This window comes from Puntigrus tetrazona, chromosome 17, assembly GCF_018831695.1.
Source record: "Puntigrus tetrazona isolate hp1 chromosome 17, ASM1883169v1, whole genome shotgun sequence".
Classification (NCBI taxonomy): domain Eukaryota; kingdom Metazoa; phylum Chordata; class Actinopteri; order Cypriniformes; family Cyprinidae; genus Puntigrus; species Puntigrus tetrazona.
In genome coordinates, this window is record NC_056715.1 from 5,136,853 (window position 1) to 5,156,165 (window position 19,313).

At 35.9% G+C, this 19,313-nt stretch overlaps 1 protein-coding gene across 33 annotated transcripts in view; it reads right to left on the reverse strand.

Moving 5' to 3' along the window:
* nrxn3a (neurexin 3a) overlaps positions 1-19,313 on the reverse strand; it is a 277,248-nt gene that overhangs the window by 62,983 nt on the left and 194,952 nt on the right. For all 33 annotated transcript variants that reach the window (XR_006253012.1, XM_043262595.1, XM_043262606.1 and 30 more), the window contains 2 exons: positions 9,768-9,857; positions 8,045-8,349 (listed from right to left, as the gene is read on the reverse strand). Coding sequence is in view for 32 of the 33 variants with exons in the window: in XM_043262595.1 (XP_043118530.1) it covers positions 8,045-8,349; positions 9,768-9,857 (395 nt within the window). In the remaining variant the exon portion in view is untranslated. The remainder of the gene's footprint in view (positions 1-8,044; positions 8,350-9,767; positions 9,858-19,313) is intronic.

The following is a 19,313-nucleotide window of genomic DNA, read 5'->3' on the forward strand; positions in this document are numbered from 1 at the left end:
ATTTCATTACCCTAATATCAGAATATGAGGAATCTGTCCTCATGAGAAGACTTTAAAAAATATATATATATTTTTATAGCACTTTTCATGTATAAAACATGCTTTAGAGAGTAAAGGAGAAAATAAATAAAAGAAAGTATAAAATAGATAACAATTTTTTTTTTTTATATGTATTCAAAATAAAATAAACTATTTGTTTAAATTGTGCATATTAATACTACTAATAATAATAATTATTATTATTATTTATCAGGTGAATTTTTATCAGATGTATCAAAATGAAAACTGTGTTGCTACATATCTGTTTCATTAATTTATTTAAAAAAACTATTACTACAAATTATAAAAAATATATATATAAAAAAAAAAAAAAAAAAAATATATATATATATATATATATATATATATATATATATATATATATATATATATATAATTAATTTATTAATTAAGTAATTATGAATTTTTTTTTTAAATGAAAATGGTATGGGTATTTATTTTCATCCATTTCAATAAAAACATAAAACATAATTTTCGATTATGTTTCATTCATTTTTTCATTCAGTTTTTAAGAGATTATTTTTTTAATAAACGTCATTGTATTAATGTATTGCGAACATTTCGCACATCTGAGAAGTGCTACAAAAGTGCTACAAAACTGCTTCAAAACGTTTCTGACCAAATCACTTCTGTGATTGGTGGAATAAAGAGGAGAATCTTTGTTGAGATGATTCCTAAATGCCGTTGCTATATTGTTATGCAAACTCGTCAGTTCCCAGTAGCGTCCCTTGTTTGTTACTTTTATTTGGTATCAAGCCTCAAGAGGAAATAAATTGGAGTAAAGTGAAACTCGATTCACATTTCAATACACTACCGTGGCCAGGAGATTGGACTCGCATCATCTACCCAAGGAGCGCCTTGATACGGCTCCCATAGCTTTGGCCCTTTTAACTACGGCTGCTGCGCATTTCAATAAATCAAGGCCGCCGTCTCTTAGGGATAGCGGCGTCTGCCCACGCGTAATATCCTGGTCCCACGTGGCTCGTCAGCACCTTCTGAAACGTATCAGTCCTCTGCACCACAGCCGTCTGTCGGCCGCCTCCAACCTCCATATAATTGGATTCTAAACACAACTCTGGAGAAATATTAGTCTTTATTGTGGTAGTGCAGCAACTCCCGTTGCTGACAGTATTTTTTCTGTCTCAGTGGATTGTGCGGTTAACCCCTGAACTGTTTGCCAGCTCTCACGCAGAAGAAAGTGTACAGCTTTTACTTTATGCTACATGCGCTGCACCTTAGCTGTCTAAACGGTGAAACACAGTGAAAGTCAGCATATGCATTTTTGTTTAAACTTTTACCATTTCGACGGAAGCTAAATTCTGTTCGCTTACGTGATAATTGGAAGCTGCATTCCAAAACTGCTAAGCCTCGGCTAACTCTGCACTTCATTCATGAGAAAGCAATTAATATGCAAAAATATCCATTAGTTGTTCCCATTGTGGACAATTACGAGGGTCCCAGTGCGGCGGCTTAATTAAATCCACAAAAATCATGTTGTTTCCGTGAGGTACATCACAACGTTGAAGTAATTTGTTTGTTTCTCGACATGTCCTCCCAGTAACAACACAGCAAGCGATGCAAGATGCTGTGCACAGCAGATGCATGGTGACAGATAGCAATCCCTGGAATTGGCCACATACGTGTCTTACATAGATTCAGTCTTTTACCACTTAAAAACAGGAGCGTAAATACTTATCGAGACCAGCTGTCTGCATTCGCTGCACTAAATATGAATTTTCGCATTCGGCGGTGATTAATCTCTAAATCACATTAGGCGGTGTTTTAAGTCGTTAAATTGCATTAAATGGATAGCTCACATGAAAATAAAAATCCTGTCATAATTTACGCACATTCATGTTGTTCCAAACCTGTATGACTCTTTCTTTCAATAAATGTTGACTGGAGTGGCATAAAATATCATGCGAATATTATAAAAGTAGTCTGTGTGACTCATGGGATAAGACCAAGACCTATAAACCCATAAAATGGTTTGTCTGACAAACAAACAAATGGATATTTAAACCATATTTCACTGATAATTTTCACCTCCAGTGGGATGTTAACTACTGAAACCGTATCACTGAGCCAGCAAGATGATTCAAGATCGGTTTTGTAAACTGGACTAAACGTTCCATTGAAATAAAAAAAGTCTAAAGAATAATTTGTTCACGAATCATACATAACCAATGTTCTTTTTATATTATTTGAGTGAAAAAAAAAAACTCTTTTAGCCTGTTCTTGACAGAAAAGATTAATTTGACTTTTGATACTTTTATGGAGCTTTTTTGTCATTTATAAGCTTAAGTCTTAATTTAATTTTATGACATTGAAAATAGTATTCCAGTTATTTTTCAAAGACTTTTTTTTTCAAAGAAATGAAACCATAGAATCATTTTTGAGAGAACTACTAGTATTGAAATAGCAAGTCTATTTTGAAAATTGCTTCAAACGCATCTTACGTGTCCTATTCAGTCGTTTTATCGCTATCCTTTACAACATCTTTTACAAGAGATACATCAAATCCTGTCTTACTCCATTATTCTCATGCACACAGTTAAGCTGAAACATTAATAAAATCAACACTACAGTAATATGCATTATCCATCCTAATGCCCAGCGTATTAAATCATTCTGTCTGGGATCCTGTTTAAAGCAAATAGAGCACTTATGACAACATGGCTGAAAGTGGGCTAATTCGAAGAGAAAATCCTTTGCTGTGTCTCACTAAGGGTTTGATCCCCTCTGGCACACGGTTCTTTAATGTACTACATTTCAGCAGTGCAGCTAAGGAAAAGGATTTGATGATTTTGGGATGGAACGACCATAAACGCCCAAAATCCCTCCTATTAGAGGCCAAAGGACGTATGAGACCAAATGTAGTCCCTCAGCTTTCCGCAGACATGAAATGAAATCGATGCCCTGAAATACATATCATTATCCCACCCCTCTGATATGAAAATGTGTGCAGCTCAATTAACCTACCTTACATCAATGATTCAGACGCCCGGAGGAAAACACACCCCTCGTGTGTGAGGTTTACCATCAATCTCAGATTCATTAATGAAATAAAGACAGACCTTGAGGTAAAGAAAAAGTCAATTTTACAAACTACCACCTAGCTGGGAATTCGTCGGAACATTATCATATATTAAATTCACTTTTCTCCTTATTAAAAAAAACAAGATGTTTTGCTTCTAAAGCTCACGGCCACACCTGCACAGTTCTTACATCAGCACAAGCTAAGAAATCGCATTTAGCTACCTCTTTTCTGTTTCTGCACCTTTCCTAAACATGATTAAAACAAGAAAAACCCTTCCTTGTGATCTGTCTCTCAAGACTTCCCTTCCAGACGGATTTCTTTGAAGAACAGCAGAGCGTACTTAAGCAAACCTCGAAAGAGTTCAACGCTGAGATCCGCACAAGCCTGGCTTCTTTACGTCTCTACAGCCCCGGTCTTAATTAAGCCGAATAAACCTCGCAGACCTTGTTCCAGTTCGACGCAAATGCAAATGGCTTAAAAATAGATCTCCCGTCCCTGCACGATACATGTAGGGGATTGCGGTTTACAATTATATTCCTTCCCCAACTGTAACAGACCACTTGTTTACTGATCCTGTGTGCACAAATTAAGATGAGAAAGCAAACATGACCAGCAGCCTGTTGACCTACTAGACTGATCAGAATTAATGAGAATCCTCCTGCCAATTCCACTCAAGTAGCTACAATCCTCCATTCATCCTCATGATCGTGTGCGAGGCCTGCATTCGCTCCTAATTCTCATTTCAAACTCATCACTTGACATCTTACCGCCAATTTTCCGTTAATATAAAAAGCATCTTGACAATTTGTTATTGGCCGTATGATATTTTTAGCTATTTTGTCACTGAAGCGACAAAGGAAAATGAAAATGTCAAAAAATGTAAACGGAAAACGCTATTCATTCCAACGTCAGCCTTAACAGAGTAATAGTGACTAAAATGAACGCCAGAATCTAAAGATGGGCCAATAAGCGTGGGACGAGGATTTAAAAAATGAATACATAAATAAACACGTTAGAAACAACTGTGGGTGTATTATTATCTATTTCCAAAAGCTTAATTCCAGTCATGTTAAGTGACGCCAACAAAATGACTCACTCTAATACCATCACACGTCTTTCACCTTTTCGTACGCAATATGTGACTGTGACTGGTTCATTAGATCAGATAACAATCTATGGCTGTGTTTTCCCGAACATCTATTAGCCTCATAAGCCAAACAAGACCCACAGCAGTGCTGTTTTCCAGAGTGCGTCACAGAGAATTGTTTTATTCTCAAGCGTGGCTCTGCTCCAGGCAGACGCATGCTCTCTGGTTACCGCAGTGTTTGCATGCGTTTTGCCTGTTTGTGCTCAGATTGTAATGTGGTCTGATGCTTCGCTGAGCATCTACGGTTTCCAGCTACAGTCAGACATGGTCAACTTCAGCTTTAATGTAAGTGGAAATTTCCGTCTCCGTGGTTCGTTGTGCACTGGGATGCCACGCTTGGCACTGTTAGATATGCCGAAATACAACGTCAAAAATGTTAAATCCGGCCTCCATCTCAAGACTATTAGATTTAACCCCAGACAACACTGGAAAGCATGCCCTTTTGTGCTGGTACCCAAAACCTCAACAGAATTTTGTCTGGTACCCAAAATAAGTGTTTTAATTTATTTTGTCTTGTATTGACAGTCTTTTATCAGCCCAAGATGAACACGGAGGACACCAGGGAAGATCGGCGAGGAGAGAATAATATTAATTCTGTCTGGACCATCATCAAGCTAATTGACACTTAGCATACGGTTTGGATTGGCGGTATGGTTCCGGGTAAAAAACAGCAATGACTCCCTTAACAGGACAGAACCAAATGCGGCATCATTACTGTTATCATTAATGTTCTTAATAACATTTTAGCCTACCGACATTAATTATAAAAGTATTCAGGAAACAAGTCTAGCAGAAAGCCATGACTGTAACAAAAGGAGGAGCTGGGGATGGAGGAGGATAATTTGCTGCTAAGGAAGTGAACTGCTGAATAATACTGGAAAGACCTTATATAGGAATGCTGTCACAGGCATTGTATTTCTATTGGTAAATGTGAATCAGCTGAGTCAGCAGATGCAAACTTGACATGATCTGCCAAAACTAATACTACTTGATATGTGATTGTTTCACTGCTTAGTTGAACCTTGTCTTACCAGCACAAATCCACCAAGTGTTTTAATACTAAAGTAATAGCAATATAAAATTACTGCTTCACAACACTGTCCTGTGACTTAAATAATAATGTGCAAGTTTTTTGTTGATTTTTTTTTTTTTGTAGCTGTTCACTTTATTTCAGCAATTTAAACAGACAAGACAAAATTGCATCATGCAGCTGATCTGAAACATTACTCTTTGGCTTTACTTCATGTTTTCATTTTAAAAGAATACGTTTTAATCAAGTAGCTCAAAGTTACACACTTCCCATCATGCTTTGAACAGGGCAGGACAAGGAGAGTAAATGGTAAAATAAAGTGTTGAAAAATAGAGAGACTTATTAATGTTTAATGTACTATTAATTTGATATTTTAAAATATCAAAATATCAATGATGTTGGTGGTTTTGGGTTAGTTACTCTTAAGTTGCCTTAATACAAATATTTTCACTGGTACAATATTTTCATTTTACTGGTAATGCTAAAGATAATGAACATCATCTTCATACTGCCAACAACTAATATTAAATGTACAAAAAAATTAGATTTAACTTGCTAGTACTATGTTATTATAAGTGTCTGTCTGAACTTAAGAAAATCATGAATAGTGGTTCAACAGGATGAAAACGTTGTCTAAACTCAAATACTAATTAACAAAACAAATGACTTTATTCAATTATCTTCAAAGAACTTGATTCAAGTGTGTGCAACTATTGGCCAGGAAAGAAGTTAATAAAGTTTTTTTATTATTATAAATGATTATACGATTGGATTGGAATAAGTAAATGATTAAATGATAAATGATAATAAATGAATGCAAGAATAAATGAATGAACATTTTTCCCTTTTTTTTTAGTTATGATGCAAGTAACAATTAAATTTCCACAAATCTAATTAACCAAAATGATTCATTTCGAATTCAACGAATGCTCTGACTAGGAAGAAGACATTCGTAGCTCCAAATCCCTTAGCATTAGTCAGTCTCAAAGTTTATTCATGCGGTCAACTGTGGGGGCTTCACGATTACAAATGTCTCTTGCCAAAATGTGTCTCAGACACAGAGGAGACTGATGGCTTTAATATCACTTCCACCAGCTCAATTTGTACCAGGATGCCTATGAAATGGCCAGTCTAATCGCATTTCGCCAAACAACAGTGTTTTATTGGCTCCCGGTCAAACTTCATGTGGGCGGCACTCTGTTTGGTTGTCAAGAGTGTGCGAATGAAGCTTTGTTTGCATGCTCTCGTGTCTTTATCTAAAGGACGTGGAGAATTATAAACAATTCTCTTCGGTTATGAAAAACATGAAAACAAAAATGTGTCAGAGAGGCTCTCAGCCTTAATAAAGTTAAGTCGTGGACATCGCTTGTGCTCGAGTTAACTGGAGCAAGCTGTTTGCATACTGTTGAAAAATCATTCAGGCGCACCTGGTTGAGTGACTTCTCCTAAATGAAACAAAAGCCTCTGTTTTGCATATTTTACAATTTGACATCCCACACATACACAATGTATTGTCGTTGTAATGTGTTTAACCTGTCCACATATGTGACATACAAACTGGGCACCGTCCAATCATTGTTTCTAATTTCAATACCACAGTTAAATTTGCATATGCACACTCAAAGCTTAGGAAATAGGTCTAAGCTTGACAAATAAGCTCACTGGAAATCATTTGAACCAAACTGAGAGCGTAATAAATTAAGGAGAACGTCGTCAGCAGCGCTGAGACGTTCTGCGGAATAGAAGGTGTAGCTGTGCAGAAAACCACCCCAAAAATCCATTCCGGAGATTTATTTTCCATGTTGTGTTGCAGGAAATTTGTGTCCTCATTTATTTGAATTGTAAATCTGGGCCAGACGTTATTTGTGGTGCACTTCCCAAATCAGAAATGATGAGGAGATGTAGGCACACATGCGTAAACACATGCCAGTCGCATAAACACAGCATTATGTTAAAATCATGTCTGAAAAATCCAAGATAGCAAGGAAAAATCATAAACCTAATAACTTAACAAGTTAAAATCAGTCATAAGGCCCGTTCACTACAAGGACGATAACTATAACAATAAAAGTAAAGTTAAAGTAAAAAAAATTCTATGAGAATAGAAATATTACAAATATACACTTACGCAGCCATTAACAGTTAATTTATCAGTCATAAGACCAATTTAAGATTTTATTCAACTGAAAAAAAGGACAAAGGACTATAAGTCCCACAAAGAACTATAACTATAATGGTTACGATAAAGATAGTTTGAAAAATTGTTGTAGTTTTATGAGCACAGGGAAGTTCACAGTTATATAACAACACATAATGACAAGAAAACAGATGAACAATATTGTTGAAATTATTTTTAGGGTTTTTTTTGGCTTGTAAGCTTGACAGCCAATCAGAATGTACTCAACTTCTGAAAGTTTAAAACATTTAAAATGGCAGAATACATCATTTGTCTGTTAATTTAAGAAGGCATTTTACAAGAAAATAAAAAAAAAACTGTACTAGATAAGGTGAGTATATACTTACAACAAATTGTAGGAGACACTTTTTTCTATCATTTATCATCAATGAAACTTAAACTTAAATACCACCTAGCTGGGACTTAAACTTAAACTTAAATAAACAGTGGTTTATATGCATTTCTATCCAAAAAAAGGATCCAGGCAGTGTATCCAAAATGGGCACATATTTTTGAATATTCATGAAGTGCTTATATTAGTAGTCTGTAAAGTCTATATTACCATTTGAACCCGTGTGTTTGGGGTCGTACCTGTATTGTGGGTGGAGTGCGGTGTTTTCTCGTGGTGGTGGTGGACATGGTGGTGGTGGTCTCGATAAAGGTGGTGGACATCTCCGGGGGGAGGGCAGTAGTTCTGGCTGAACCTGCAGAGGGAACCTCCCCCACCAGACGGACGCTGCCATTTATTTTGATGTTAGGGTTGCCCTGAGCAGCCATGTTGAGCACTTTGAGGCCGTTGTAGTAGAGTCCGGAGAGTTGGCCCTGAAATGGCCTCTTGCGGTCTGAACCACCAATTCTTATCGTGGCCTGGGTGTTGAATATCGTTAACTGCCGCCCTGAGGATGCAAGAAAGATCCAAAACATTTCATGGTTGTGGGTCGGTAAGAGCACAAAATATCTTGCTCGACAACAAGATTCATGTCTCTTTTAGGCACTTAACCTACCCAACCAAAGTACAATGACTTAGATGGTTGTGCTGGATCACTATGGCTTAATTTTCTTCCGAAATGCTCAGGGTTATACTACCGTGAGACACGTCGTAAACATTTGGAGGGCCAGACTATAAACCAGACCCATTATGTCTCCCTGAATGAGTCTAGCTACAAGCTCGTGATGGCTGCAGTAAGTTTTACTATAATTACCTCTATGAAGAGAGATCACCCATACTATTAAAAAACAAAACATCCTATAACTGGCACGTGAATGCATTCTGAGATAATAGAAAGATTAACATGATAGGGCCGTTCTTAGTGTTAAAAAGGCTGAAAAAGTCTACTGTAAAAATGCCTCGGTTATAAACACTTGGTATAATTGACAAGTCACTGATTCGTGGGACATAACAAAATAATAATACAAAATAATTATTTATTATTTATAATTCATTTTTATATATCCATTATTGTTTATTTATTTGTGTAATAATTAATTATTTCAATATGTTTTGATAAAACTAAAGAGAAAACAAAAGGATTATTTGTGCTGAGAATATTCTAACACTCATCTCTGATTAATATTAATGCAGGATCGTTGCTATTTTCTAACGAGAGGTGAAACAATTTTGACACATGTTTTGTCATATGTCTCATGAATCAGTGAAAATAATAGGCAACATAGTCTGTGGTCGGGAATAAATGCTTTGCAGCATGACACAGATCATAATTCAGAAAGAAAATGAAGTAAATAAACAATTTCTGGTTTAAATGAATCCAGAAATCATCACTTCATGATTGGAATAAAAAGTCCCAATTTCTTGAGTAATTCCAGTGATTATAATGAGGAGGGCTCCTGATGATATGCAATTAATGTCTGAAACAATAATCATGCTGGCGTTTTCTTCTCGGATGATACTTCCTGTGCAGCCGCAAGCTGTTGCCTGTATTTCACTAAACCTTGTCTGTCCACCTTCCTTTATATCAGTCAGAAAGTCAAGTGAAATTTATGTTTATGTTAATTTGTTTTAATGTTTACATTTAAAACATTCATAAAAGGTTTACCGGGCCAATATTAAACCATTAAACAACGTATGTATTATTTAGTCTGACTTTAAGATCAACACAAAGATCAACGAGCATTGAAAAGGCAAACGAAAAGCAAAGATGTGATGGGTGCAACACAATATACAATATAATTATTTATCTATATATTATAAATAAGTAAATTTAACTGAAGAAAGATGGTAAAACCTATATACATATATTAAAATAAAAATTAAATCAAATCAAATAAGTAAATAAATTAAAAAGGAGGAAGTTACCTTTCTCCTGAAGCCATTCCTCTACGGGCCGGGCATATTTGAAAGGAATTTTCTTATTGGCCATTTGAATTCTCTCATTATCGCTGTTACCTTGGAAGTTTAAAAGACATCTTTAAGAATCAATGGTCACTGTTAAAATACTCATAATTACATTTTCTGTCAATATTTTATATTTTAAGTTATTTAAACACTTTTAGAAGAGTTTAGTCATGTAAATTTATGTCCTTTTTTCTGAAAGCTGTTTGTGTTCGTAGTTAATTTTCTTTTTTTTCCTCCAGTAATGAAACACTATTTAAACTGCACGTCTTCTCCTTCTTCTCTCGTAATTAAATCAATCATCACCGGAGTTGATAAAAACATATTTATAATAAATTTGGTTCATCTGTAAGAGATGCCTAATGAATGCCAGCAGATTAGCTGCCTGCGGTCAATCCATCTATCCATCAAAAAAAATGACAGCGTACACTCTTTCATGCTTCATATACTTATAATTACATACACATTTATCTGCTGATTGCTAACGATGCCGGTCAATATTTACAATTTTCACACTGAAAACCACATCAATAGTCATAATCACACGGCACCACTGACAGACAAGAACTAGACAGCAGCTGCTTCTGTTTTCCAAAGCCACGGAAATTATATAGTTGTGAAATCATGTTTGATGAATGAGCTGGTACCAACGGGACGCGAAAGCGAGGCTCACGAGATGCGTCTGGGGATGTTTGTTTTAATGGCAAGCCCAAAGAGCCGTGCTGATATTCCATGTGACTGTGGGCTCGTGGAGACGCAGCAGGAAGCTGATCGGAGGGGATTCTGGATGTCATTTGAGGACAGGGGGCCGCAACGTCGTGCTGTTACGACAATGACTTCGAGTGCTAAGGGTGGCCCGACACTGCAGGATGTCGTGTGAGCCAAATTTCAGGACTCCAAGGAGGGGTGTACCAGGGGGCCAGCCTAAAGGGAGCCTCCATCATTGGCAGAGCTGTCTTCAGACAGCAGGAACCGCAACCGATACCCCGAAAACCCGGGAATTCGAGTCACACACTTCTGAGGCCCAACCGCTCGGAGGTAGCCTCTGAGACGAACGGCAGCTAACAAAACAAAACAAAAAAGTTTCATGTTGCACAGAAGGGAAGGATGAGTTCTGAGACAACTCTACCAGCAAGTGCATGTTGTTTTGTGATAGGCGAACGGTATTGGAACAATGAGAGGGCTGCACAGTGTACTGAATATAATTTATATACGACAGTCCATAAAAAGCCCGAAGACAATATTAATAAAAAAATTTAAGAAATGTCAGTATTAGAATTTTGCAGTGTAGTAAAACTTCACATGAAATTATAACTAAAACCATAAAAAAAAACAAAAAAACAATTTGTCACTTTGGATGAAAGCATATGCTAAATGACTAAATGTAAATTTAAAAAGTCAAAATCCAATCAAAACAGGAAAATTATGTAAAAAAATAAAAACAATTACTAAAAAAATTATATGATTTCTACTAATTGATATTGATATTTATTTTATGGTTTACTTTATAGTCACTAAAAGGCATTGTGTAAAGTGCGTAAACCAAGTCTGAACACGTTTTTCTCTTATTTTTTGTTTCACCTAAAAAGACGCCTCACAAAGAAAAAAAAATCTTTTTATTCATTATTATTTTTTTTTTTTTTGCAAATACACTGAATTTTATCCACTATTGTGCAGCCACAGAGTAAATGACACACAAACACTGTCTCCTTAATGTGGCAATATTGGAATAACCCCAGTTAAAGGCACCCGTGTGACCTAACATGCAATCCTTGTGTCACAAGCACAGACACTTAACAATGTGGCAGCACCGCAGACAGATGTTGCAGGTGGCTAGCAAGGGAGCACTGGACGTGTGGGAGGGCAGCGGGACAGGAAGAGAACAGATGGAGAGAACGAATGGGATGCTTATTATCAGAGGAAAAAGGGAGTACAGCCGACTGAGGCCATGACCTCTCTCAAACTCACACGCACCACACACATAGCTTTTCTCTCATTGCTTCCTATTATATTCCCAAGTCCCAAATTCAGTTTTGTTCTGGTAAAGAATGTGTTGTGCTCTAAATAGATCCTCAAGAGAGGCAGTGTCAACTGCTATCATTCTAAACACTGCTGAGGTGTTAGTGGTGACACTACAGGGTAGTCTGATGGTGGAAACTCATTAAAGATGGGCTCATCCAGTGCTTTGGCTCTGTTCTAGACATCACAACACTGGATCCTAAAAATAAACCTCATATACAGACAGTTTAAATAAATATTTTATCCAGAGTTTAGAATTTGCTCGTCAGGTACTCATCTACAAGTTGTATTTAAATCTGTATGAGTTTCCTTGAAACACAGTTGAAACAACAGAAAAAAAAAAAAAAAAAAAAAAATATATATATATATATATATATATATATATATATATATATATATATATATATATATATATATATATATTTGATGAAAAAAATTAATTATTAATTATAAAATAAGTAACATATATTTTTAAAAATGATATGAATGACAAAAGCACATTATTAAAACATTTTACTAATTACAAAATTATTATTGATATTATTACTACTAAAATTTTAAATATAAATCAAGTAACTTAAGCTATATAAAAAGACAAAGAAAAAAATTAAAATGACAAAGAACATAAAAATTCAAACAAATTGATAAAATATAAATAATTATGAGAAATTTTAATAATTGATAAAAGACGATTTGAAAACTTATTTAATTTTAATTACTAACATTTCTAAACCTAAAATAATTATAATTAATTAAATTAAAAAGATAAAATGACAAAAGCACAACAAAAAAAAAAGAATACAAATATTAAATATTTTAAGTACAATGATAGTATAAATAAAATAAAACACAAAACACTGAGAAACACTGTAAAAAAACACTGTAAAAAACACTGAGATGTACTTTAAAATGTCTGATCTATGGTGTGTGAGAGACGAGGTTCAAACTCAGTCTGAATTGTGCCCCAATTCTGTTTTCTTCTCTCTTTTTCATGCCTATCTAAGCATTACATAAACCAAATGATTTTATGTTCAAACCAAAAGAGTAAAATATTTTAGGAGCTTTGTTGCCATTTTTTCGGGACATTGGGGTAAGGGATGGAGGATGCCTGGTGCACAGACATTTGTGGATTTGTGCTGCTTTGATCCAGCAGTACAGAGGGCATGACACCTTTTCTCACTCCTGAGAACATGAAAGGCTCTTTGAAAATGAAACAGCACTAGGAGGTGTTAACATGGCACAGGATCACACGCTGCGGAGGAGTTTTCCTCCTACTGTGATTAAGTTTCACAAACACATACAAGAATGTGAGATATCTGTGCATTTTAATTCCCTTTAATTCTAAATTAGAGAAACCCTTAATGGCTCTGTGGTACCACGAGCGCATGCCAAAGAAACCCTAGACTACTGCCACATTTAAAATGTATGAGATATTTCATAGAAATTGGTATATTTTTGTATAATTAGACGTGATAAGTGCAGCTCTCTCTCTGTGGAAAAGGCTGCTAATAACAACAACTCAAAATAATTCATGAGAACAACCGTGTGATTGTGAACATTCTCCCTTTGTAATCCAGCAGTGCTGTGTGCAGTTGTTCTCGCCACCAAGTGATAAATTGCTACGGGACGCCATTGCCGTCTCACTGAAAACAAATATAGCTTATTGCATGAAACCGTCGGCCTTGCCAAGTATTATTTGAGCCTCACCCCCCCCAAAAAAATCTCCTCATAAACACTACCGTGCTGAGTTTCACAGTGACAAATTGCTGTTTTGTGTCTTTTTTTGGAGGGCAAAAAACCCTCAAGACAGGGATTTAGAGGCCTGATCCACTTACGTATATAATGTAATAGTTATCCAGTGTTTTTATTGTTAACTAAAATGATATTAAATCATGTATTAATTGAAATAAAGCTGAGATGAAAAAAACCCTCCAGATTTTAGATCTGAAAATTGGACATGTTGCCTTGACAATTACCGAAAATTAAATAAATTAAAATTTAAATAAAATTAAAGATAAAAAGAATCACTAAAAGTTGAGTTGAAAATAAAATAAAAAAAATTTCTAAATAATAATAATAAATATTATACATTTGTGTAAAATATTAATTCAATGATTAATTAATTCAAATTAAATAAACGCCACCAATTTTGACAGACCAATATTTTTTTCATTCACACGGTAGAATAAATTTGGGAATGTGAATTAAATTTAAGTCAACATGAAATCAAAAGTATAGTTCATCATCAGTTTCTTTCAGAAATACATTAGATTATGGAAGTAAAAAGGTACAAAACTGGGTATAGTTGGCATCACGTCAAGCTTAAGCTAAATGAGCACTGCAAGATCTGAAAGTATGCGGTCTGCATGAAAACTGAGAGTGAAGAACTAAATATGTCACTCCCTCCACACACTTAATACACCTTTAACTTTGACAAGGAGAAATTTTGAAATTTAAAACAGTCCCGGCATCTGTCTAATTCTCCCTCTCCAGGCTTTTCTGTGCTCTCTCCCTGAGCACTCTTCTTACACTTGGCTTGTATCTCAATCGAAAGAGTCTTCCTGCACATTATCTCGCTCCAAACACATCCCCAAATAAGAAATGTGACTCCAGAGGATCGTCCCTCAGTATCTGAGGAGACAATGAGAGTGGGAACGTTTATCCGACCATCCTTGGTGGTTTCATTTAATCGTGGGATTAGAAAGACAGCTCATATTGAAAGCTTATCTCTTCCCCCCTCTGGAGAGATTTATAAGGGCAACAGATTTTGTTTTTGATAAGAGTAATTGTATTTGGCTCATAGGATACACAAGTATCTATTTCGCACATACGAACCCTGTCTTGAATCTTTTTTGCGATAAAAGGTTCCTTCTTTGTCAAAAATGCAATCTTGTCTTTTTGTTTTGAAAGATAATTGTCTTCTTGCATTGCAGCAGAGCAGCCCGGCTCCATCTGCACTCAGATAGATGAAGGATTGCTTATCGTGAAACGCGTGCCGCTGACTACTATGTGACTCGATCAGATTACAGGAGATGGTCAGGTCTTTGTAGATGTCATGTTGCTTCTGAGATGCTAGATAACATTTTTTTTTTAAACCTATATTTGAACAGGAGCTTTCTGAGGACTTCCTTCTGGTAAGACATGCTCAAGGAAGAAAGAAAAACATTTGTGGTCATTTTATGTGAGTCATACACAAAATACAAAAAAAAAGAAAAATAAACTCATTCATATTAAACAGGCTTGCGAAAATAAGCAGAGGATAATGGAAACAACCAAAAGCAGAGAGAGCAGGTGGGGCTCTTTTACCTCAATTTACTGCATCAGGAATAAGAACAGGGAAAAAAAAAGCCCTGTAATGCTTTACCGAAAGAACAGATATGCAACCTTACAGAGAGGTTGCAAAAACAACAAGGGTTTTGGTCAGAAACATCGTGCACATCATCCAGTCATTAGCATTAGGGTGGCGCGACATGTTATGAGTGCTTGCGGAACATGCTGATTTAGAAGTCACTGAACTGAAATGGTGTTCCTGAAGCGGGGCACCATGGGACCCTAAAGCAACGTTTCTGAGCTGGCTTTAGCAACTACAGGGATGACACAGCATGGGGTAACCACATATGATTACACCTGTGAGCTCAATCTCTGCACAATCACACATAATAGGGTGCTGTAACTGCCATTTATGAAGGGGAAAAACATTTAATGGCCTCACACTTACGCAACATAAAACGATTGGCAAAGAATTTAAAATGGCTTTTCAAATGTGGAATAAAAGGGGGGAAATATATGTTTATGTTGGGATATTATATTTTTTTGGAAATTTATTTATAATGTTTTATTTAATCTATCTATCTATCTATCTATCTATCTATCTATCTATCTATCTATCTATCTATCTATCTATCTATCTATCTATCTATCTATCTATCCACTCATCCATCATTATTAAAAGGATATGTTTCACTGTAAAAGTCAAAGTGTTTATTGAAATATTCTGATTTATTTATTCTTAACGTTGTACTATAAAATTTTAAGTTTAATTCAGTGTGTTACTGTTTCATTGTTGGAAAATTTATCAGCAATTTCTGAAAAATATTTCAAGGTAAATCCTATACAATATTTTACAGTGTGGAAATAAAAAAAATGAAATTGTACAGTGTGAATTTATATTACTAAAAACAAACATACAAATAGAAACAAATGAATAAATGAATGCACTGAATCATTGCACCATATCTGCATGCAGTATTACAGTACAAAACAAAACAAAACTATATATTTTATAGTGCGTGTGTGTGTATCTATATATGCATAATAAATATACGAAACATATATTTTGGATGTGATTAATTGCTATTATTCGTTGCCAAGGAAGTAATATTTTACAAAATGTACAATCCAATCTAACGAGCAAGCTGCACCAATATGAGTCATAATCATTCTGTTACATGCAAACACTCTTTAGATTGAGCTTTATTACATATTCATTACGTATATTAAATATAGACTTTGCTTTTAAGAAACACAAAGCAGATAAATAAATCTTGTGTCAGAATACTACTTTTCAGTGTAAATCAAGAGCATCATGGTGAATGAAGTGAACCTGGACTAACAGTTTTCGGCAGGGTGTGCGACAAAAGATGGGAAATGAGAGAACTGAATATCTCTACCAACCTCGCTGATGGTACAAAAATGATACGGTGATTTGACTGAAGTATGGCGGTCTGAACCACTGTCAGTGCTATAGCAGAATAGCAGCGCCCATCGCATATAATCGTCTACCATTTTCCCTGCTGTCATTCGCTATTACCCAGCCTGGGTCCTGGAACTGCCAAAGCAGCCACAGGGACATCAAAAAGCCTCTGCACAGCCATAAAGAAAGAAGTCATCTTCTTCTCAACACACACACACACACACACACACACACACACACACACACACACACAAAGATGTAGACACGGACACACACCATCGAGCCATCATATTGCGCACACGTGTGTCAAAAATGATATAACATTCCCTCCGTGTTCCTTGTCGTAACCCCTGTCCCACGAATACGCTTGTCTCTTGAACACAGCATCAAGCTGCCGTCTGATTGACATACTCTGACATTTCCTGCCAAACTGCAGGGGTGTGTGGGACAGTTTAGGGCTGCAGCCAGAGTGATAAAGATTTGGACTGATACTATTTGCTTTTGCACTATTTTGGTAAGGAAAAGGCCATTGTTCAGTTTCCCTTGCCTCTACCATGCAGGTTATTTTATTTTCTGTTTTGGTTTAGCCAAAAAAAGTACTAAAATTGTACACTTTTATAAAATGAATAAAGACATAATATTGTATATAATCTAAAAACTAATAGAATTGTAGATACTGCAAAAGAATCTATATCAACAGTATGACGTATTTAACACATTTTACTCTTAAGGATTCTTAAATTATTAGTACTTTTAAAATGAAGTGAGTTTTAGATGATTTCAAAGGTGATATGATTTAAAATATCTATATTAAATATTTACAAATGTGTAAATAAAAAGATTCAAATGCATAAAATGATATAATCAACATATAATCAATTTATAATATCTAATAGACAGAAATAGTATTAGGATTTAAATACCAATAGCAACCAGTACTGCTAAATTTAAACCTCCCCAATATCGGATGATAAGTGTTGTGGTCGCTTCTAATATATAGGCTAAAATAAAAACGTAAAAACGACAGCAGCGCAGTCAGGCTTAAGACCTCATCTTACCTGCGGTTGACTTGCAGAGTTGGAATCAAAGGACTAAACTACAAATCTCTTTGGAAATCACCTGAGCTACTAGAGAAGTTCACGCTGTGAAGGATAAAATTCAGCAGAGAAATTAATCCTCCTTCTATTTATTACCCTTTAAAATAGCCTCTAAATGCAAAAACTCATTACACCTATTAGATTCACAAGTGAGCATGGCATCGGTGAGGCGACATGCTGCCAGCGCTGAAACCTGGTGGAAGTTGTTGAAAAAACTATCTTCAGCATACCTCAGAATCAATCAGCTGTATTTGAATCAGAATCATTCTAAACAACTGCAGTAAAATGTTAAAATAGATCTTGCGCAACACTATTCGGTGCTCTTTGTGTTCGAATGCGGTTAGCATATCAGTAACAACGTGAGATAATTCTTCACAAGACTTGGTATCTGGTTTTCTATATATAACGTCTTAAAGCTTGCAGTTGTTAGTCCAAGGTACAGTTCCTTGAAAAGAACTTGCTTATCTGGCTCTCGCAGTGAGTTCGAAAACTACATTTCCGCTGCATAAGTCCATTATATGGTAAAGTGAAGGGAACGAGAGAAGATTGTGCTGATTTTCAACTCCAGATTGCCAGCTACCGCCTAAATAATAGACACCGTTGAATTTCCCTTCAGCATTTTCTAGAAAAATCCAAGCAAATCCAAGCAAAAAAGCACACCTCCTTGCCAACAACCGACGAGTAATGCTAGCAAAAGAAGTACGTCTTATGCTTACTCATATTTGTTAGCCGTTACCGGAGGCTGTGCGAATTGTATCAGGACATGTGGCGGCACTTGGTTCTGTATTTCTAGTAAAGTGAATGGACAAGCGCAGCACAATTTATTCTCAAAGTAAAGTTCTCTGAGTATTCTGCACATGGCCTCGGGTTACGTTGTAATGACAGTCATAAGCTTTAGGTGACCGTGCTTGTGGCCCTGTAGACATCTCTGCTTGACCTCTCGGGACCCGTGGGAGATAAATAGGCAGTGTGCTTGAAAGACGCAATGAGCTAACTTGCCCTTGCTATTTGTATGTGCTTAGCGCAGCAAGGTACGGCGTAATAACTTGGCAAAAGCACAGCTCTGGAACCGATGTGGTGAAACTATTAGGCATTAGTTCTTTGACGCATTAAGAAAATAAAGCACAGATGTTGAGCGCGGTTCAGCGCTCTCCATGGGTCTTGAAGAACCTGCTTCATTTAGCCTGTAAATTAAATAAAGGATAGCATGGCAGCGCACCAAAAACTCACAATATCACTCGAGGACTGCCGTTCCGTCAAAGAGACCAAATATATTTCTTCATCAGCGTCCCGAAAATATCGAATTGAGAAATCAAACATTACAAAGAAATCAGTGCCAAAGCAAAGAGCAGCCTGCCATGAGGGGACATCTGTCTTCAAGCATAATCATATTCTATTCGCAGGTGGCCATCTGAATATATAAATATTTTATTATCATGTTGAAACTTTGGCAGAGAAAGTAAATTTTGCTGACATTTATATAGAAGTGTTATACCACCATGCCACCTATAAATCTCAGTGATATATTTCCTCAGCTCTTATGTGAGTCTGCTGCAAATGCCCATGTTGGCAAAAATGAAACTTTAGACCTAAAACAGGCAGTCGCTGACTTCTGTATAATGCATCCATATGAACAGCACGGCGACGCGCTGCTGCATATATTTGTCATGCCTAATATAATTCATATAAATGGCAGACTGA